The sequence below is a fragment of the Melampsora larici-populina genome (genome assembly GCF_000204055.1).
Source record: "Melampsora larici-populina 98AG31 unplaced genomic scaffold MELLAscaffold_80, whole genome shotgun sequence".
In the NCBI taxonomy this organism is placed as follows: domain Eukaryota; kingdom Fungi; phylum Basidiomycota; class Pucciniomycetes; order Pucciniales; family Melampsoraceae; genus Melampsora; species Melampsora laricis-populina.
Genome location: NW_006768844.1, coordinates 321,588 through 345,040, shown reverse-complemented (window position 1 = coordinate 345,040; position 23,453 = coordinate 321,588). Strand labels below are relative to the sequence as shown.

The following is a 23,453-nucleotide window of genomic DNA, read 5'->3' as shown; positions in this document are numbered from 1 at the left end:
CTGAGTCAAGTAGGAGGATGACCTACCAGAACTTACATCCTGTGGTGTCTAATATGTACGTTCGAAGTAGCATCATTCTATTTCAAACATTCGAACTTACATGTCTAATATGTCAGTTCGAAGTAAGATCATGCTACTTCAAAATTGTAGCGTCTACTAGGCAATTTCAAAGTAGAATGATTGTACTTCGAATCTGTGGTGTCTATGAGAGTCAAGCATTGGAGCGTTTGATACAAAGCACTCATGAGGTGTTGCAAGTAGGAACAGGGTGTCTTACCTAGCAAGACGTGAGGCTTTAAAACTTTACGTAGTTCTTCATTGGTTGGAATCAAGTATCACTTTCGGATGTCTCGTAAAGACAATAAAATTCATTTCAACTAACAAAAGATCAGAAACAAAAGTCTATCAAGTGGCCCATAGATTATGAAAATCAGGAAGTTTGCTCGCAATTAAACTTGCTCAAATTTATAATCAGTGTGGTTGGCTGCTTAATTCCGAAGCATCCTTCTGGGGTATCCCAAGCTGCCCCTTGGGCAACAAGCTCATCTACCCGTACCAGATCCTTTTTTTTGGAGGAGGTGTACACAACAGTCATTCTCGCATTTGGCCAATTATCAAGACCATGCTTGGCTTTCTCAGAAGCTCTCAAATCGGAGAATCGGAGAACTTCGAACCATAGCTGCGCCTTTGGATTGCCTTGCGACCCAGGATTAGTGATAAATATCTCATTGATTCGGCCCCACCGATATGCCATTGGACGGCGCACATCTTTAGACTGATACATAACAATGCTATTCCCCTGGTGATGCTCCCAAGTTGAGTAGGATATGTCTTCATGCTTTACCATTTTTTTTTGATTCACCATCCGTCCTAGTAATATGTGATGGGGCGGAGGAAGCGGTGTTCTGAAAATACGGCTAGCCACAACAACATCCCCGCATCCCAACTCTTTCATACGGCGTGCCAGGTTCTCGTGGGTGTCGTAGTCCAGGGTTTCGGCTTTTTTTTCGTCGTAGTGATAGACAGGATCCGCATGTACAGGGATGCCTGTTTGAGCTTCGTATCCGGAGGTACTGCCTCGTGGTGTACCACTGGGCTCCAAGAACTTCAAAATCCTCGTAGCAATTTCTCCTGGAAGAGATTCACATAAGATTTTGACAACTGGCCGCAGGTTCTGCTCTAAGGTAAACTTCCTGAGTCTTGTCAATTCGCGGGAATCTGACGTGCTTTTGTCAGTTCAGACACAATCTCTTATTTAGTCGATATTATGAACTTACTAGGATGATTATTATTCGGTATTTTAGCCAATTTACCATTAAGTCTCTCAAACAACCATGCACTCCAGAAAGGCGCGGGCCCAAACCGTTGGATACATTCAGGAAGATGAAGCGCCATGTGATGATTAGGCAGGACGGGAAGTGAACTATAAAGTTTGGAATACCCATTTCGATAGCTTCGCAGATGGTATCGGAGGGATCCAATGTCGCGCTCATTCAGTTCCAACCTCCGAACAATGTTCAATACACTTATAAGATGGAGCGCATTGCGGACGAAGTTGTGTTCCGTGAAGTCTGTAGCACCCTGATCTTTGTGCAAGACAGAAATTATCGCAGGTATCATCATGACCTGGAAGAGAATCACCCATTCATCTGCCTTCAATTTCCCGCCCTTGCGTGTCCCTACAGTGCTAGGCACGCGTCCAACCCAGGAAGGAAGGTTTATATTTCTTGTGATATCTTGCAATGTAGCTAGGTTCTGAGAATCATCAAAAAATCTCCAACCGAGTTCATCTTCATAAGCATCTTCCAAGTCAGAGAGGTCTTCATCGAATGTGTCATCTTCTAAAAAGCTTTCTGTCTGCTCTTGCTTTGCTTGATAATCCTCGGGTGATGTCATAGAGCAAGTATCGCTTTCTAAGTTCATTTCTTCAAATGCAAACAACAATTTGTCATTGCTCTCTGCTGATAGATACTCTGGAGTTGGAGGGGGAGGTGATGATCCTAATTCCGTGTCTGGGTTTTCTGAAGCTGCGTCAACAGAACAATCCTTCATATACACGTCTGATGCTACAGTCTCCGTCTCCGAGTCTTCATCATCGCTAGCACCCCCGTTCCTTGGATCCTCGGCAGATTGTGGGTCGGACTTCATTCCAAAAGCCCTCGTGCCATGGTTCTTGATGATACCAAGAAAGATGTTGTGCATCGGTTCTACAATTGTGTGGCTAAGAGGATCAAAATACGGAAGTTCCCATAGGACGGAGTACCGCACGCCGTATTCAGCAAAGATTTCCTTCCGGCGTGTTATCGTTTTTGCATCTCTCCAGGCCAAAGCCTGTTCGCGAAGTGTATGTGTGCATCGTCTTCTTTCTTTAGGAATTCGTAATAGATGTATGTCGTCTGTTCCGAGTAGACAAAGTGAGCAAACATGTCGATTTGATGAATGGCCTGCCATCCCCAAAACCTTTCGTATTGCGGGAAGATCACAGATAATGGGACCTAGCATAGCACGGATTACTCTACCATGTGTAGGATACTTGGCGGTAGAAGAAAACTTGACACCCTTCCATAGGACCTTGAGTTCTTGGACTAAGGGTGCCAGAACATGGTTCATTTGCTCTACGTCCGGTTCGGAAGGACCAGGGGTCAGCCCTACCAGAAATATGTTCTCTTGAGATGAACGAATCTCTGGTGGCAGATTCAAACAAACTAAAGCAATAGTTCCAAGAGATATTTGTTTCGACGCAGCCTTGTTTCCATTTGCATTGAACCAATCAACATTCAAAGCAAACACCAGATTTCCGGGAGAGGAGGTAAACCGCTGTCCATCTTCCCCACGAAGCGAGTGCCACATTGAAGCGTCCCGGACATCCTTCATGATCGGACCTTGCGTTTCGAAATAGTCGTCTCTCCATTCCAGCAAATCCTCGATCCCAGGTCGATTCAAAAAACGAGCTAACCAATCAGTAAAGGATACAGTCGAAAAGAGCCGGCATGCTTTTGGGGTTGTCCCATCATGAATACCTGCTTCGTGTAAAAGCTGCTCTGAACATACACGGCTCCTGGGAGTAACTTGAGACGTGCAAAATGTAGGAATCTTATCACCATAGTACATACTGAAGCATTTGGGGCAGCACACTGTTCTGCGAATCTTTGGCTCAATCCGTAGTCCATCAAGAAATGTACTCATAGCCTTTGGTAAAGTGGCCTGCGAAGACTTTTCATCGGTGTTGAAGGTGGAGACTGCACCTATGACATGCAAGCAAAGCGTGGCAGCCTCCACACTGATATTTTTGATAAGGTGTAAACATGTGATCATAAGGAAGTAAGCCAGGTCAGAAGGCTTCCAACGTCGAAACTTGTCGTAGTGTGTTGTACTGTATATGCCTGCTTGTCAAAAATTCAAAAATTCAACGAAATTCACATAAAGATAGAACTCTATTGAATAAAAGATGATGAAACACACTTGAATCTATGATTGGCCCATCCCATGATGGTTGGAAGTGGCTTTCTGTGGCTTTACGATTGAAAGCTGTTGTTTCTAAGTTCGAAGAAGCAAGAGGCAAACTTTCCATTGAGGCCTTTTGGGCATCTTGTGATGGTGATCGTGTATCTATCAACCGCTTGCTCTCAGACTCTCAAGGAATATTAACAATTTAACAAGAGAGAACGTCTACCTACCTGAAATATCCGAGGATAAAGAGAGTTTTTGTGCCGTGCATGTCGCGCGTGTCCCGAAGCTCTTGACATGTTTTTTGTGATTTGCAGGTCTCCAGAGCGTTCCGTATACTTTAGCATTGGTCTGGGGATGTTGGTAGGTGTTTTTTTCACAGTCGGAACAGTGGCAAGGTATCAGAGCTAACGTTTTCATCTTTCAAGACTTTGCTTTCTTGGGTGATTGGCCTTAATGAATTGATAAATGGTGTCAAAGTGAGATGAAGCGAGAAACTGTTGAATATGAAGATGATCGCGTGAGTTGAACCCTATCTTATATGGATTGAAATGCGCATCTGGACTATTCATCCTCAGAAGAACACACTATTCTGAGGATGCATACATGCTGAACATCAAAGGAGAGTATTGGATCTCAGCCTCTCCGCATCACCCTGACTACATGGAAGCACTTAATCGCAAGAGTGGCTACGTGCTGAGTCTTCAAGGGCAAGTTCGAACTTCAAAGTCAAGTTCGAACTTCGAAGCTTTATATGTCAAGGTCTCTTGAGGCTCGAAGCCCAGACCTCTGACACTCGAGCTTAAGATTCGAAGTTCGAAGAGCTCGAAGAGCTCAGATTCGAAGTTCGAAGAGCTCGCAAGACAGAAAATTTTTCTGCAATTTTTGTGTCGATTCGAGACCAAATCGGTCCTACGCCGATTGCATCGGCTGCTTTTGGAATGCGTCGCTAAGATGCAACCGAAGTTGCCTCGCCAGCGAGATTGAATCGGGCATTCAGGGGATTGAATCGCGATTCAAACACCGACATGAAATCGAAAAAATGATTGAATCGGGACAAAAGGCCCGACATTTAGTTGCTCAGAGGGGATGCGATGCGATGATTGTATTGCACATTTGTTTTAGTCGGATGAGCGCTATACGAGTAGCCATCGGACCTGATCAGACTGAGGTTCAGTCGGCGGCCACCAATGCGGTTTGGGATCGGCGCTCAGTTTCATCGGTTGTGCCAAAGCGATCCTCAATCGGACTGCGGATCCCATCGGACAGTGAAGATGTGATTACACATCGCACAACAATTCTATCGCACAATTTGGCCCCGACCCTGCTTCGGAACACCGTCCACGATGTGACATCGGAAGGGGCATTCCGACGTGAATTTCTTGGCGGTGAAGTTGACCTGGAGGTGTTGACGGTGGAGAATCTAGTTCCATTGGAATTATTGGTGGCACCGGTAGATCTGGTACCACTTCAACCTGCATAGGAACTCCTGAAGGTACATGCACCAATTGATCTGTTGGCGGCAACGCTGGTTCTATCATTCTTGACGATGGCATCGGTGGAATCACAGGCTCGAATGGTAGAACTGGTGAGGTTGCTGATTCTAAAACCCCTGAGGACGATAGATTCGGTAAAGGCGCTTCTGATTCAGAGGAAGAAGTGACTACGTTATCGTTGAACACTTCCACAAAACCTTCACCTTGCTCTTCATTGTGACCGACTCCGGGAAAAGAATTGACATTAAATGTAACGTCATGTGAATAAACCGTCTTGCCATTTTCAAGCCTCACTCTATAGTTCTTCATGCCTAATTGATAACCAAGTAAAATTCCTTTAAATGAAGTGTCATCAAATTTCTTTCGAAATTTCTTAAGAATTAGGACATAAGCACAACAACCGAAAGGTTTCAAATGATTTACGTCAAATGGTCGATTAAACCACAATTCGTAAGGCGTTTGATTGTCAATCTTCGTCATCGGAGTAACATTCTCTAGGAAAACAGCAGTTGCAACGGCTTCTCCCCAAAATGATTGAGGCAAATTTGAATGCTTAAGCAATGTTCTGGCTTTCTCAGTCGTAGTCCTATTGCCACGTTCAGCAACAGGATTTTGTTGAGGTGTATAAGGGGTGCTTATGTAGGAAGTTGTCCCATTCTCAGAGAGCATCTTGAGAAAAACTTTTGACATATATTCTCCGCCTCCATCATTAACTAAACTCACTATCTTTCGATTATGAAAAGTTTCCACTTCCGCTTTAAACTTCATAAAGTACGAAAACGTCTCATCTTTAGATTTCATGATGTAAACGTACTTGTAATTAGCGTAAGCATCAGTAAGTTTAAAATAATAATGACAACCTCCCTCAGCGACAGATGATATCTTGCCACTAAGATCACTATGCACAACTTCTAATGGAAAAGTCGCTTTAGGAAGGGAGTTTGAATAAGATAATCGATGTCCTTTTGAAATTGCACACTCCTCACAAAACCAGTCATGTGGAGATCTCACACCATACATTACATTCAATCGGACTGGATTTGTATGTCCGGATTGTCTGTGAAGCGTGGTATAATCAGATAACGTGACACTGTTGCAAGTAGCGGAATAGGACGTACCGATGGCGATGCTGAGTTCGATGACTCGATTTCGAACTTGGCCAGTAAGACAACCGGTACCTTCTTTCGTCATTAGAATGACTCCTTTATCATGAGAAAGATTATACCCGTCTTCTAACAAACAACCCATACTGATGAGGGAGTTTCCAAGTTCGGGAACGTGATAGGCGACAAGAACCAGTTTGGTCCCAAAAGATGTAATGACAATCCCTCCTTTGCCGGCAATGTGAATTGAGTTACCGTCAGCTAAGCAGACTTCCAATGCCATAGATTCATAATTTTTAAATAATTTTTGATCTGACACCATGTGATCAGAGCACGCACTATCTAATAAAATAGCAACACCCGGAGATTTAGAAAGACATGATAAAGCCGAGGTTTCAATAACATCATCAAGATACGATCGTTGAAGTATCGCTGTTGTCGCTCTAGTTCGTGATGTTTGTGAACGAGCATTAGGTTGACGTGGTGGTCGCCGTAAATGTGGCCTTTCCACCCAACATGCGTCCGCCGGATGATTAGTTACAGTTGGATTATGTTTACCGTTGGTACATCAAGGATATGAATATCGAGCAGGAGCAGCAGTGGTGGTCGTCATCAGAGCGATTGAACTGTCCTCTCGATGTCGTTCAGTGAAATCCACTAGATGAGCATCTAACATGGTCAAGACTGTCTTACAGGAAAGTTTGCCTGACTCTGATTGTTTGGCCGTGATGAGTGACACAACAGTCTCCATGGAATCCGGCAGTTTGAAGATGATTCCTTCACACAACAGCGGTTCAAGAATTGGATTCGTCGTTGCACATCCACATGCTTCCATTACCGACATTCCTTTACGGACATCCTTGATATATTGAGCAAGGGTAACAAAAGGAATTCGTAGAAAGTTTCGGCAAGCTCGTCCTTGACTATTGGCACTAGTTGATTGAAACTTCTCTTTCAAGTGCTTCCAAATACCGACTGGATTCAATAAAAGTCCTTCTGATTCAATTTGAATTCGAAAAGGTTCAGTCAAGTAACTGTACATAATACCGGCGGCTTTGTTTTGACGGGTGACATAAGCTTCAAAGTTAATCTTTTCCTCTCCTGCAATAGCTCGAGCAACAGGAGTATGATTAGGAACAAGAAATTCCTGGAGTCCGTGAGACATCAGGTAACCTGTAATGTCGCCTTTCCACTCGGTATAGTTGTCATCGTTAAGTTTAACGATGTGAATCTTGGTATCGCTTGACATGACGAAGTTGGATGTATGCGTAGGTTTTTGAATTTGTTCGTGTTCGATAGACTGCTTAATGAAGTTCAAAGATATGAAGATGATGATGGCGGTAGCTAGTCGCAAGAGCGCTGGGCTCATAACCACTTAAGGTGGATATAACCTGGTGAGAATCAAGTTATCAGCTCAATGAAGCTGAGAACTGATCGAACAACTGATGAGAAAAATACCTGGTGAGAATCAAGTTATCAGCTCAATGAAGCTGAGAACTGATCGAACAACTGATGAGAACAATCTGATGGTAAAGAAGATTGAGAACAAAAGTATGTTTGAGTTTGATTTCATCAATATCCACAACACTAACACGACACAACTTACACCTGGTGAGAATCAAGTTATCAGCTCAATGAAGCTGAGAACTGATCGAACAACTGATGAGAACAATCTGATGGTAAAGAAGATTGAGAACAAAAGTATGTTTGAGTTCGATAAAGGAAAAAGCTAAAAGTAAAGAAACGTATAAGCTTTATATAAGGAAATCAAACATTATGACGTCATATCATCTTTACAATAACAGGTGTATAATTGATGTAACAAAGAAATCATGATGAGTTAATAAGCCTTATGATTATGATCTCAATTAAAAATGGCCAAGATAATAAACTAAACAGGATTGAAGAAAACAATTAAAAAAGAAGAAAATTAAGTAAATAAATTAAAAAAGTTTGGCTTCTAAATCTCCTAAAGTCAATTGACATTCTTGAATTCATTTGAATCATCTACAGGGTGATTTCAACTATTTGAAGATTTGACTTGAGAATCAGTTGATGTAAGATTAAGGTCTAAGATGGGTTGGAGCAATTTGCAAGCAACTACCTAAATGATACAAACTGTGAAGATAGCTTTGACACCCTAGAAAACAATTGAAAGACATGACTAGTTGTAAACAAGAATCATGATACAAGGCTATCAGTATCAAGTTGACAATATTGGATGACCATAAAGAAGAAAAGACTTATGTGATGGGCTAGCTCAATATAAGTAGGAGCAATCAAGAAGAGCTGTTGGCTGAAGTGATTCTGAAATTTGAAGGCCACATTTCCAGGCTGTGTAAATATGTACCAAATGTGACGTCCGGTGCCATTCTCATAACCGGGCCTATGGAAGATGTCAAGTATGACGTCACAGGTACATGTCACAGATTGCACCACACTTTGTCTACTGCGCCAGTCTACGCTTGAGTCCCTCATCACTCATGGGTCATCACTGTCATTCTTCAAATGATTTCAAGTTTCTAAGGTATAAGTCGATTGATCCGATCAAAACTATCCATCACCCACTCTACCCCTATTCCCTCCTCACCTTGATCTTGATCTTGATTTTGGTCTCTGTCCATTCTCCCAACTTATTGATTTCAATTTTTGGTTTCAAGTCAGCTGTAAGTCAACTATCTCCTCTTGTCTTCTTTCCTTCATCTCATCTTCACTTCATTCCACTGACATCTTATTTCTTCACTCCATTAAAACTGTCTTCCTTTATTTGATTTCTTTCATTAACTTCTTGATTGTAGGATCCCAATCAATTGATCAATCTCCCTCAAAAGAACTCTACACACCTTTCCTCCATCCTCATCTCACTTAATATCTGGCTCTTTCCCTTTTCATTCTGACCTTTTGATTTGCTTTCAGTCCATCAATCAACTTCTCAATCTTTTAATTTTGATTTCCACATTCAATACATATCTTCGATTTTGAATCATTGTATAGGTAAGTCTTTCCTTTTATCTTGTTTTCATTACTTTCCACCCTGCATACTAATGTAAAACACCCTTTCTCCAATTTCTCATGATGACTTTTGTTGTTTAGATCTTGATTCCAACTCTTGTTTGTATAAGTTACTTGATCAATCTTGATCTTTTAATATCAATCAGTCCTTGCTTGATATTTATCAGGTTCTCATCTAATATTAAGTTAGGACATCAAATCAATTTCTTTTTCTTTTCTTTTATTCTATTTCAATTTTAATTTTTCAATTAGTTCTTTTAACTTTGAATCAATCAATCCTTTTCATTCAGATCATTATTTTTCTTCCTCTTGATTTTCTCTTGATTTTGATTTTAAATTTAATGTTGTAAAATTTCTTTTGACTCATGTACTATCAGTTGAGTTTAATTGATTTAATATGATTATGATTATTTTTGACTTAAATAACTAAATTTGAAAATTAAAATGCTCTTGACACTATTCCTTGCTGAGTTGTAAAGTTTTAGCAGCGCTGATCAAATGTGAGGATAAGAAGGAAAAAAACAAGAAGTGTGTGAGCTTCCACACCTGGTCGTCACAATGCTCGCCTCACACCCTAACAAGGCGAGTCAGCTCACCCGTTCATTGAGTGAGCCATGTCACCTTGTTATGATATGAGATGACTCCCCCGCTCATCAGGTGAGTTATCACGCTTTAGCAAGGTGATCAAATTGGGTGAAGGCCAAGCTGGCTGCCACGTGTAACTCACGTCAGGTATGACAATGTAGACAGCATGTATTTCAATGGCAGAGTCAAATATCACGTGAGTGTCACATGCCACCAGACCCGTGGTGTACCCCTCCATAAGCTCCCAAAATCATCTGAATGGTATCCACTCGCTCCAATCCAAAGGTGCATCGTGCTAGTTGTCCTATCTCATCTCAAAACAAACCCAGCAAAAAGACCAAATCAAAAGCAGCCAAACCAAAGAATAAACATCCAACTTTTGAAGAAAGAGTTGAACATTCCCTCCGTGATAACGAAAACAATAACCTTCTTGGCCAAACCAAACAAGACAGAGTTATTCAGCAGCCCACTGCAAAAGAAGCATTTCGATCTTGCTTTCCGTGACTTGAGATTGAAGACTTTGAAGATCATTTAGATGAATGGACCGTTGTTACGCTTCAACAAGCAATTTCTAAACATAAGGCAAAGACGAGTAGAACCCCATCAGTCATTGATACATTAGTGAAGGGTATTTGTATAGAATACGAGAAAAGGATGCCGATGGCTGCTCTCATGGGAGGAGTTCCAGAGGCTGTGGTCTGGAATATTGTGTAAGTAGCCTCTGGTTCAACAATTAATCAATCAATTAAAGCTTACTTGTCTTTCAGTCAACTTGGATTCATATCTTTATTAGGGGAGAAGGCGCGAGGAAGGGCCATGCGAATCCATGGATTAGATTCTTGGCATTTTGTCCGCTTGCGTTGGCGGAAGAAGGTAAGTTATGTAGTTGACAGGATATTGTTTGGAAATCTCTAAATTGACCACATGATTCTACAGTACCGGAGTCTGGCAACAGTGAGGGCTGGACCAATCAAAACAAAAACGTTTCGAAAACATGGAAGATGCTGAACAAAGACCAGAAAGATGTCTTCCGAGACCCTTCCTTCTTCGCCTTGAATGGCTTTCCTGATCTCTCCAATGTACTGTTTGACCAGGACGAACCGACCAAATTGAACGATGAGAATGAAACAAATCTCGACCATTTAGATGACTTGACTGCTGCACCTCTGGTTCACAAACTTACTGATGAACAGACAAAGAAATATCAGCCTTTATTTGATGAACTTGTCGACTCTTAAAAACTTTATTTATGCCACGGCAAGCCTGCTCCTACATCCTCGGTGGCCACAGTACAGAAGAAATCGTTGTTACAATTGCGGAAGGATCATCATGTGGCTAATTCATATGATTTCCCCACTCCATATTCATGCTCACTGATTATATACATTTATTCTTGATACCCAGTTTGCAGTAGTATGTCAGCAATATCAAATGACTTATTATTTGGCTGCGGTCAGTTGTGGAAGCACAGAAGAATGGACACAAGTATTCTCGAATAATACATCATTCGCAAAGTGGGCATTGTCCGAATTGAAGGTTCCACAAACACTGGCATCCTACATCCATGGTCAGTCCGCTGTCAAAACAGTTGAGGGTACCAAGACTCAACAGCCCAGTGATGAGCGTAAAACACGTCTAGGAAGAGAGCTCAACCATCTAGTTTTTAAGTTTTACAATTGTCACACACTCATCTTGGGACTTTTTGACCATTGTATCCACTACTATAACCGTCGGGGTCTATTTGGGGGTTTGCGGTTGAGTCCAAGTGGTTATCACTATGGACTCATCCTAAAGGTTTAATTTATGCTTGCTGTTACAGGAATACTAAGATCTCATGGAGGCTTCCTTGTAACCACTCCCATTAAGGGGTTTTCCTTAATAGTATTAAGTTTTTATTTTCTTATTGGGGTGGTGTGGGGGTATGCCCCAGAGGAGCGGGTCCCAGTAGTAGACGTCTACCACTGGAAGTGAGCCGTTCATCCGGGTTGAGAACAAGGAGACCTGATGGGGTCTTCTCTTCCCCATAACTCACGGGGGACTGAGCCGTGAGCCTAGAGAAGACCCCATCACTCGGTCCGCCGTGAGATACCCTCTCTTACCACACACAAGAACTCAACTATATGCCGTGAAGCAGATCGCATTGGAATAGAGTTCAAACTGTATAGTTCATGCATGACAGGCGTCGAGCGAAACAATCAAGAAGCATGAAAAAGCCTAAAACAGTAACCGCCACCAAGCCTTCAAGCCGAGATCTATACAAGAGGAAATCAACCCAAGGTAATTCAGAACCTATTTCCCCCGTAAAAACTAGATCACTGCTCACCTCATCTATCCAATCAACACGAGGCCTGTGGATCACTGAGGTGGCTCCCATTCCAGGTCATTCAATAGCTTCACGGTCGACTTCAAGTCCTTTGCAGAGAACTTCCTCAGATAAATCATGTATGCATCTGAGGACCAGCGACCACATCTCTTCACCTCATCCTTTTCAGCACCTAGGTTCCAACGGAGCGAGGCGCCTCCAATCCTGAACAAATGGCCATGTAAGAGTTGTTTCTTTTTTGAACGCTTGGTATTCCAAATTCTTCTGAATTCTCTAATGGTTTCTGCCTTTCCCAGCCTATGCTTCTTCCCCTCCCCTGAAACGGAGAAGATTTTGTCTCTCGGCTTCCTCGGCTTGAACGCAAACCACGATTCCAGCATCGAGACCGGGTCAAGAAGAGAATTATGTCGATATAAGTAAATCCATTGGATTTCACCCGGATGGGCTGTTTTCACATGGTGAATAGCTATCTTGACGTAAGACTTATCATCTGACCACACTAAGTCATCCCATTGTGGCATCGTCTTCTTAGGATCGTCGGTGAGTAGTTCTCTCAATCTGGCTGTACCCCAAAAGGCTGCAAGTGCCACGGTCAACATAGCTAATGCTCGTTCACCTCGATCGGACAGTTTCTCGAGCAGGATCACTAGGTCAGACACTAGAACCGGGGGACGCTTGCGATCAGCTTCATCAAACTCCGCGTCCAGCTTTTTCGAGGCTTTCAACAGTGGTCGGATAGATAGGCCGGCTTTGGTGGGATAGTCAACCCCGTGATGAATATGCCAGGCTTTGATGCCTGCAATATAGGCCTTCAGAGTAGACAATCGAATTGACTCATCGTTGGCGGCTGATTTCTTGTCCTTGATCAACGCCCAAACCGCAAATTCCCGCATCATGGAGGCCGATATTGGAAGGAGGAGTGACTTGTCAACTTTCTTGACGGTAGCAAATCTATGTAATTTAATGACTCCAGAGTTATAGCCTTTCAAGGTTCCATCACTCCAAGCTCCCCGCAAAAAGTGTTTCTTCACTTTGTCCGATTCCAAATCGTCCACTCCCAGAGTGTCCTTCCGAAAGGCCCCGAACGGCTTCAAGATTCTGCGCAGGTTTCCTGGTTGATCACTAGTCACAGTACGACTCTTTCTCATCTCAAGTTGAAAAGTGATTGGATTGTGGGTTTAGATATTGCGGATTACCGACCCAGAAGTAACTCGTGGTTCCAACGAGACTTGGCGCATTAGTTTCAATAGGTCAATCGGTATATCCACTCGGATTTCATGGTACCACGAAAGCGAACCTAGGATACCCCTGGATAAGGCGTCCACCGTGTTCGTGTTAGATGTAACACGTTTTGCTTTGATATTTCATTCCAGAATGGTAAGAACTCGTTGTATTGCCTTCCACTCTTTGTTCACGTGCACATCCTTTGATTTACGCTTATTGACCGTGGACTGGGATGTTGTATTGTCGGTCCAGACAACGAAACACTTCCCTAATTAACGGATTAGGACAACATTCAATAAGGCGACGTGCCACCTTAAAAGGGGTTGAGTCAATCTACGGCTCACCTGTCACTTTCCTTATTTTATGCAAAACTAACAAGCCTAACCTAATTGCTGCAGTTTCTGCCCAAGCAATGGACCGCTTCCCCTCCAACAGGTCGAGGGTCTGCCAACCTTCTACAAACTGGAAGCAAGCCCAGTGAGGTCCTATCAGGACACCAATGCCAAACGACAACGAAGCGTCTCCCGACCAGTTGATCCCGAGTGCTTTCTTTTCCGGGATTATCGGTCTGGAATTGAAGGTGCTCAAGCACAGATCCCACTCTTGGAGATCTATCCTGGCGCTTGTAGTCAACTGACGCAGTGCCGCCGTGTTTCTCCAACTCTTAAGCATTCTGTACAGAGAATTTACATAAGGCTTCATGTGGGGTACAATGCTCATCGTATGAACCAGTCGTCCCGTAACTGTAAGGTGGAGTGTACTCTCCACCTTCACTAAGAGTTTCGAGTAATGGGACAAGCTCAGAAAGAGCGAGGGATTTATCTAATCCCCTTGATTCAATTATCTAGTCCAGCACTTCAGTGATCAGAAAACCAGTATAACGTAATAGATGATAAAAGAGTAATATAAGTAAGATCCACCATACCTAGTCCAGCACTTCAGTGATCAGAAAACCAGTATAACGTAATAGATGATAAAAGAGTAAGATAAGTAAGATCCACAAAGGAGAAAAGAAAACAACTTGTAAGGGGGCGGAAGACTCTAAATAATCTATCTACCTATTATAACCCATAATGTAAACCCATGTACTGTATGTCATACTTCCAACCCCTTACACCCTCCCCACCAAAAAACCAACAAACCCCTCCGCAAAATATTCTTATCCCTCCTAAAATCAACCATCAAAAACCAAAAGAAAATAAAAATAAAAGAAAAGAAAAAAAAGGAAAACATAAAACCACTACCATTCCACCAACTGAACCAGGTATCCATCCGAAAATATCAACAACCGTCCTTGTCCTGCAGAAGAGAGACCCAAAATGGAGGTGCTCACAGGCGTGGCCAAGGTATGTTTTTGATTGAAACAAAGGAGGTAGAACCCCACGGTCGGTGCATACGATAAGGAGGAGACTTACTTGCACAAGGTAGCTCCTCGCCAAAATCACGTCCCTTCCACTTCCGCCGTGTGATAAATCTTCAACTTTGACCCATGAAACACATCGTGCGTATTATCGCCCTCTGGCAGCTGAAGTTTGAAGTCACGACCCTCATTCAATACTTGAAGCACCCTGTACGGTCCATCGTAACATGCCCGTAATTTAGCGACTCTTCCACCTACCACCTGAGACCTGTTTGCACTGTCAACCAATACCATATCACCAACCTTCGCACCCAACTCTCCTCCTCGACGCTTATTGTATTGAACAGCCTGATCTACCCTTGATGCCCACAATCTATCTCTCCACGACGCCCACTCGCTCTCTCTGGTCTTCAACCACACTTCAACATCCTCGCTCACCTGAGCATCAACATGTGGGATGGGGAACAGTCTAGGTTGTATACCAAGTACAAATCTCATTGGAGATACACCAGTTGCGCTGTTGACTGCCGAGTTGATGGCATACTCCGCCAGAGGTAAAGCTTCCACCCACTTGCCTTGCTTCTCCTGTGTTGAAAAGCGCAGAATTTGACCAAAGGTTTTGTTTGTTCGCTCAGATCGTCCATCTGCTTGAGGATGGTAAGCCGTAGTTAATTTTACCTCAATACCCATCATCTGATGCAATTCTCTCCAGAACCTAGATTGCCACGTTTTGTCCCTATCTCCTACCATTTCATCAGGTGCGCCGAAAATTGACAACCATGACTGAAATAATCGTTGAGCAGTTTTTTCAGCGGTGTCCCGTTGATTTACCGGTATGAGCTGAACAAAACCAGTCAAACGGCAAGTACACAATAACACCATGTCGTAACTTGACACCTTGGGGAACGGTCCTACAAAGTCTGATGCGATACTACTGAAAGGCCTCCTGGGTAAGTCTGTACTTTGCAATTGCCCAATGATCTTGGTCGTCCTAGCTTTGAATCTTTGACATCCATCACAACAACTCACATGCTTCTCCACATCATCATACAACCCCAACCAGTAGAACTCCTGCCTCAATATAGCCGCTGTCTTAACCGCTCCCAAGTGTCCCACCGCTACATGCGCCGAAGTGACCAAATCCTTACAAAGAGTTCCTACAGAAGGAATGACCAGACGGTTATCGATGTACATCAATCCATCCTTCAGAACACAATTGTTTCTTAGTGGCAGAACTTTCGAAAGTTTGACACAAAACGGATCCATTTCATAACCACTCTTCACCTGATCTACAAAAGAATCATCAAGGCCTGCAGTTGATATGGTTAAAGCCGCTGATTCCACTCTAGACAACGCGTCCGCCACCGAGTTATCGGCACCTTGCAGGTACTGAAAGTTTAGATCGAATTGGGACAGTGTCTCCAACCAACGAGCCTGTCGTCGACTGAGGTTCCGTTGAGTTAATAAATGGGTCAGAGAATGGTGATCGGTCATGACATGTACCTTCAATCCCATCAGCAGAAGCTTCCATTTGTTCAAAGCACTGATAACAGCCAACAGCTCCTGTTCATGAACCGGATAATTACGCTCCGCTGCTGTCATCTGTCTCTCGTCATAAGCTATTGGATTGGCAGTCTCCCAATTCTCCCCTTGAAACAACGCCGCACCTAAACCATGTCCACTTGCATCTGTAAACAACCAAATTGGTTCCTCCGAGTCATAATCAATATTTCGAAGCACCGGTAACGTAGTTATCATTCTTTTAATATTCTCAAATGCTGCATCCTCTTTCTCAGTCCATTCAAATGAATTAAGCTTCTTATTACTAGTTAACGGTGTCAGTTGGCCTGTATACCGCTGCAAACCCTCCACAAACTTCTTTAACCACTGCACAGTTCCTAAAAATTCCTTCACATGTTTAGGGGTTGAGGGTCTCTTCCAATTTGCCACCTTTATAACCTTATCCTCATCCGGTCTAATACCATCCTCACTAATCTCATGACCCAGAAATTTTATCTGTCTCCTGAAAAGCTGGGTTTTCTTCAATCCGCAATACAAATTTGCTGCTCTTAACCTTCTCAACACCTCCCTTAAATGCTCTTCATGTTCTTCAACTGTCTGCGAAAAGACTACTATGTCATCAATATACACGACACAAATACGATTCACCAAGTCTCCTAACGCTTCCTCGCAACGTCTTTGTTGAGTAGCAGGGGCATTTGTCAAACCCATAGGCATGACAACCCATTCATATAATCCCCACGGGGTTTTGATAGCCGTTAAAGGTATATCTTTCTCACGCATAAGCGTCTGAAAGAAAGCATTGATTTGGTCTAACAATGAATAGATCCTTCCCTGAGCTACAATACGAACACATTCATCCACTATAGGTAGAGGACCCCTATCTTTAACAGTATATTTATTCAATTTCCGATAGTCACATATAAGACGAGGAAGTGCCTTAGGGTCCTTTTTTGGTATGATCATGGAGGGTGAGGCATATTGGCTCTTTGATTTCCTAATCCTCCCCGCCTTCAAGTGTTAATTCAATAATTTTGCCCACACATCCAAGTGTTTACGCGGGTAACCATAACTTCGTTCGTTAATGACAACATCCGGGTTCGTCAACTCAATACAATGTCGTGTCAAAGACGACTCATCCTGATTCTTCTCAGGGAAAAATTCTGCATCATCATCCACACTTTCCACATCTGGTAAGTCCTCAGGAAACAAATCCTGGAATTCTCTTAATATCTTCATTTCACAAATAGAAAAATCACGGGCTTTGTCAACTTTAGCTAAATTATCAAAAACAGTTGCCAGCAACACCTCTCTTCGTTTATGTAATTCCTTCAACTCCTCCTCTTCACTCTTTTCCACTACTGCCTTAAACTCATAACCGTTCTTTGAACTCCTCAACAAACCTCTACTGACTGACACATCCAACCGATGTTTTGATAAGAATGGAGTACCTAAAATAATATCATATGATCCTCCAAGCGGAGCTAATTTGAAAGGAGTAACACCAAAAGTAAAAGTGGGGCGATCACATGTCAAATTAGCAAAAGCGAACTCCTTCAAAGTGAAGGGTACAGGCTCGGAAACGATTGCTGGACGCACAGTTACTGGTCGAGGTAACAGTCGCTTCACCACCTTCAGTTTAGTGGCTACCTTCTCCGACATCAAGTTCGTACCTGCACCAGTATCCGCCAATGCCCGCATTTTGACACCGTTGACCGTAATTTCAAGGATCAGAGGAGACACTCGATGAGTTTGGAGTTCACTCGCACAGGAAGATACAGAATCAGAAGGTACGCACTCGGCTGCGTCGACCAAGTCATCCTCAGGCTCCGCCTGTAATCTTTCAATGAGTTGATTGTAGGCTAACTCGTCCTCCCTTCCCAGATCTGGAAAACTATCGACTGCCGCTAAGTCCACACTAGGCGTTTCCTCCACGGCCGCTACATCTACCCGTCGCGCTGCAGGTCTAGGAGCCGCATTCTGAGCCACTTTAGATACCGTATTGGAAGACTTGGGTGGTGGATAAGGGGGGGAACGGGCGAAATCTGGTGGAACCGGGTAATAAGCCGAGTTCGTGTCCGCCGTACAACCTCCTAACCATTTCAAACATGACGTCTTGCACCGTGGACATAGACCAATCGATCTCATGTACGCCATAAACCTAGCATTACGCGCGGCTTGCTCCTCAGGAGATAGAGCTGCTCGAAAGGGTGCTGATCCTCTTTGATTTTGGGACGTCAAAACTGTTGGAGTAGCCGAAAGGTTGTTAGAAGACCGTGGGATACGACTTTGAATACGTGGTTCAAGTTCTAACGCAAAGTCCCACGCCAAGCATGCCTTCTGTTCGAAAGCTGCAAAGGAAAACTTCTGAGAGACCGGGTTGATACTCGATTTGATTATTTGATCACGCTGTTGTATAGACCTGAATAACGAAGTAGAACCTCCAACTATAGCCCATGCCAAAGCCTCCTCAGAACACTCTTCTAAACCTGCCGCCTCCTGTAACACCCTAGCCCTTGCACAAAACGCACTTATGTGCTCATTTGGTCGCATCGCCAATTCGCGGATTTGCTGTTTGACCTTATCCAACCAGTCCGCTGGCAAAATGACAGATTCCATTTCTTTCATAGCGGATAACCAAGTATGACCAGTAAAATCACCCGATCTGCGACACCAAGACGCCGCTGGGTTGGTACTCAACAATAACGGCAACACGCTGAATTTATCGGAATCGAGCACCAAGCCTTTGACTAAAAAAAGCCGTTCCACCTTATGACGCCATATACGATAGGCTGCTACATCGCCATACTTTCCTTTATATTCTGGAAAGTCGGTGATACGAAAACGAAGCGGATCAATAGCGCTAACCGGTACTTGATCCACTGACGGTGTTTGACTTGCCGGGGGTACTAGTGGTCGATGAAACGGGTTTTGGTGCAAAGGTGTCGAAGAGTAAACTTGTTGATTGAACACAGGATCTGCAGATGAGGATACATGCCGGGTACCAAGAGCATGCGGAACAGGAGTAGCTTGCAAGTCCGTAATACCACTTTGCTCCTGTAACTTTGGTTGAGTCGCCGGAGCCGGTGTAGAAATTTGAGCTGACATCATTTGTTGAATAAGAGCTCGGAGACTGTTCATCTCAGCTCGCATTTTGGCCTGCACCTCAGCAATCGAGACTTGCTCTTGAGTAACCTCTGTGCCCGTCACTCCAGGCTGACCGGTCGGTTGTACAGGATGGTCACCTTCATTTTCGATGGACCTGTTGCCGGCCGGTACGTCAGTCATAGCAAACGACTGACACGGATCAAACGCTCCAGGAATACTACGCCGAGGGGGATGAGGTAACCGCAGTTGAGGTAATGTTGGAGACGCTAAACTAGACAATTGATCGAGTTCGACAGAATCGACGAGAGATGGTGTGTTCGAAGCCACTAGTTGACTGGCTATTGGTGACCATACAGATGGAGAGGGATATAGGACTCCAATCCCCGAACGATCAGGCGGATTAAGAAAGGAATTGATTTCACGATGGAATAACGAGGTGGCCGTAACGTTTGCCACTGAAACTGGTGGGTGTACCTCGGTGGATCTCAAGGTAGGATTCGAACGAGTCAGTCGCAGAATGCCTTCCGGATTAGGAACCGATACTAACTCTGAAACAGGATTATTACGTGTATGACGAGGGTTGTTTGACATCAAACAAACTTTAAACTGGTTGAAACAAAATAAAGGCGACAACGCCACTGAGTGGGGACAATTGAATCTGTAACTTAAAACGTTGGCGACCGATTAGGGTGCGAGACCGAGACGAGTGACTGGTGAACTCGAGGGATGTATTGAATCCCAACAATCGGATTCGTTGAACGTCGAACAAGGGGGATAAAAAAAGTGTAAGGTGGAGTGTACTCTCCACCTTCACTAAGAGTTTCGAGTAATGGGACAAGCTCAGAAAGAGCGAGGGATTTATCTAATCCCCTTGATTCAATTATCTAGTCCAGCACTTCAGTGATCAGAAAACCAGTATAACGTAATAGATGATAAAAGAGTAAGATAAGTAAGATCCACCATACCTAGTCCAGCACTTCAGTGATCAGAAAACCAGTATAACGTAATAGATGATAAAAGAGTAAGATAAGTAAGATCCACAAAGGAGAAAAGAAAACAACTTGTAAGGGGGCGGAAGACTCTAAATAATCTATCTACCTATTATAACCCATAATGTAAACCCATGTACTGTATGTCATACTTCCAACCCCTTACAGTAACTTGTTCGATGGTCTTAAAGGAACATGGGCCTGGAGCCAGTAAGTCCTTAATTTGCTGCCTCCGCTGCTGTAGTTTCTCATCTGGTAGCCGTACCGTATGATCTTTACCGTTCCAGATGAACCCCAAGAACCTTTGTTCATCGGCAAATTTGTGATTCTTTACTGGGTTAGTTTGAACTCCCAAGCTATTACTCAAAATTTCAACCGTTGCTAACAAGACTGGATCTTCTGGTCGTTTGAGGAGCAGGTTATCATCAACCCACTGGAATATCTTCCGGACGCCTGAGACTTTCTCCATTATCAACTTCCAGACGTGCGCAGGGGCGCCGAATACGCCACAACTTGCTACGCCGCCGAAACCAACCGCCAGGTCCACCCAGAGCCTTCCTGGAAATCCATGATGATCAAAAACCAACGCTGGCAAGGGTGCACCGATAATTGACGGTAAGACTTCTGCCAATCAAAAATGGCGATCATCCATTCCCCCGGGAACCTTCTAAAGAATCTGGCTACCCGATTGAAGTCATCCCATTGAGTACTGTAATTGTGTTTGTTGACAAACGAGTTGACTGATGGGATGTTGGGGTCTTGTTTAGGATATGAAAGGTCATTAATCAGACGGACTGAGCCATCGCCATTTAATGCACTTCCCATTGGGTTAGATCAAAAGAAACCAAATCTTTCTCTTAGTTTCTCATGCGTGAACGGTCCAGCTATACGCACCACCAACATATTTACCTCGGATTGAAAAATCCGAGGTATTATCGGATTACCAACCTCCGACAGAAGCTGTCCGAGGTTTTGATCCGAGGCAATTCCCAGCGCAGAAGATTACCTCGGACAAAAACCTCGGACAGACCTTGTCCGAGGTTTTACCTCCGATGATGCCTCGGATTCCGCAACCCGAGGCATCTATGTTGGCAGTGACGACCAGCCTTGAGTTCCTTGGCCAGAGTTCTCTCGATTTGGGTTTTGGCTGCCAGCGCGGTTGTATGATTCGCAGGCGTATACCATGGTAGGTCTTGGATCGAATGTTGGGGTATTCCCAGACAGAACCCATTCCTGAAGCTGTCGCTAATGTAAGGGATGCATTTTTCTAGACCTGCTTCCCGCATCAACTCTTCCCACTCCGCTATATTCATACGGCTCGGTACTGGTGCCGGCCAAGGGGGGTTCTCAACCGAAATCGTAAATAACTCCCTTTCCCACAAAGGTAGGGGTTCATCTGTGACACTCTCCTCGCTTGAGAATTCATCACTAGATTCATCACTCATAGATGAGGAGGATCCTGATTCCGACTCCTGAGGAACGAGTGTCTCTTTATGCGACTCCTCTCGGGGAACCTCATTCTCAGATTCCACGGGCAAAATTATTGGAGCACAATTACTAACGGCCATTGCTATTTGCAGCCCACACTACACCAAAGTACATCTTTTCTGTACGGTTTAGAAAAGTGTACATGTCATAGAAAACTACATTATTTTTATATGCTGCTTTGAAAGTATTGGAAATCAATCATGACCAATCTTTCTCCAGAGTACATGCATCAACAACACTATATGAGCTGTGCAACGTCTGGTGCAACAGTGTGTGTAGTTCAAACTGGGAAAATTAATTGGTGATATATTCATGCCTGCGTGATTCCTTTCACGTGAATACTTGTATATACATGTAGTGATGAAAGACTATTGAATAAGATCAATGTTGAAAACATTTTTGCTCGATCTATAATGAGACAACTTCGCTGGTAGTGTTACCTGAGGTATAAGAAGCCTAACGGTCAATTTCATAGGCTGTACAACTAATTTTGGAATTCTTCCCATCTACACATCTTCAAGACTAGACTAGTGTAACATGAAAAAGAAACAATTTCATCACTGACAAGATATCAATCATTGCTATCATTCTTCGAAATTTTTGGAACTGAGAATGATAAGATGAACGTAAAAAGCTTGCATAAAAGTCGCGTACAAGCCATTGGACCATAATATGAGTGGTACAAAATGCAATCAGAATACAAACCGTGGTGTTGACAACATAGAGTGTTCAGATAGTCTGGTGGATAAACGTAAAATAAAAGATAACACAATCTATCTTGTGTAGCTAATACAGTAGCACTGAACCAGCTTTTTCTGATGTAAGGCCAATACGTAGTGCATAAATAGACCCTGTAGTCAGATGATACATGTGACTGTGAATAGTTTGTCAGCAAAATAATGTGATTAGTTGAATCAATGATAAACAGCTCAGCAATCAACTAAAGATGTCTCTTACCAGAATTATGCTGCATGACAACGTAGAACATCCAGAAGGACTCATTCAACTCGTCACTTATTCCCTTTTATCACTTTTTATTCATTGAGGCGATGTAGATCATTGAAGTCACAATTATGCGCTCTCATCTAAAGTTTTCAAGATTGATCTTATTCAATAGTCTTTCATAACTACATGTACATACAAGTATTCACATAAAATGAATCACGCAGGCATGAATATATCACCAATTAATTTTCCCAGTTTGAACTACGCACATTGTTGCACCAGACGTTGCACAGCTCATATAGTGTTGTTGATGCATGTACTCTGGAGAAAGATTGGTCATGATTGATTTCCAATACTTTCAAAGCAGCATATAAAAATGATGTAGTTTTCTATGACATGTACACTTTTCTAAACCGTACAGAAAAGATGTACTTTGGTGTAGTGCCACAAGAAAACCATGTAGGCGCTGCCAAAACAGCGCCTACATGAGTGTTTCCCACGAAAAAGCGCCTACATTTATGATGTAGGCACTGAGAACCATTTGAAATGACGCCTACATGATAAACAACCCATGTAGGCATCATTTGGTTACGCCTACATTCAAAATCTCAGAATGTAGGCGTAATTGTCAAGCACCTACATATCTAATTTGAAATGTGGGCGCTATTTTTGAGCGCCTACATTCAATTTTCATATCAAATAAGCGCCTACATGCAGTCTTGCATATGTAGGCGCTCCAAATCCAACACCTACAACTCCAGACTGGTCTGACGGCTAATGACGAATAAGTTTCAAGTTAAAATGAGAGTATTGGAATACGGCAAAAGTAGTGCGAGAGTTGAAATGAGTGTA

At 43.3% G+C, this 23,453-nt stretch overlaps 2 protein-coding genes across 2 annotated transcripts; both read right to left on the bottom strand.

Moving 5' to 3' along the window:
* Positions 1 to 6,614: 6,614 nt before the first annotated feature.
* On the bottom strand, positions 6,615 to 7,295 carry MELLADRAFT_69080 (uncharacterized protein; the record flags this gene model as incomplete). The annotated part of the gene is made up of 1 exon (XM_007417860.1): positions 6,615 to 7,295. The coding sequence occupies one exon, from the start codon at positions 7,293 to 7,295 to the stop codon at positions 6,615 to 6,617; it is 681 nt and encodes a 226-aa protein (XP_007417922.1).
* Positions 7,296 to 17,989: 10,694 nt separating this feature from the next.
* Positions 17,990 to 19,770, bottom strand: MELLADRAFT_113273 (uncharacterized protein; the record flags this gene model as incomplete). Its single annotated transcript, XM_007417898.1, has 2 exons — positions 17,990 to 18,037; positions 18,061 to 19,770. The coding sequence occupies 2 exons, from the start codon at positions 19,768 to 19,770 to the stop codon at positions 17,990 to 17,992; spliced, it is 1,758 nt and encodes a 585-aa protein (XP_007417960.1).
* Between the last annotated feature and the right edge of the window lie 3,683 nt (positions 19,771 to 23,453).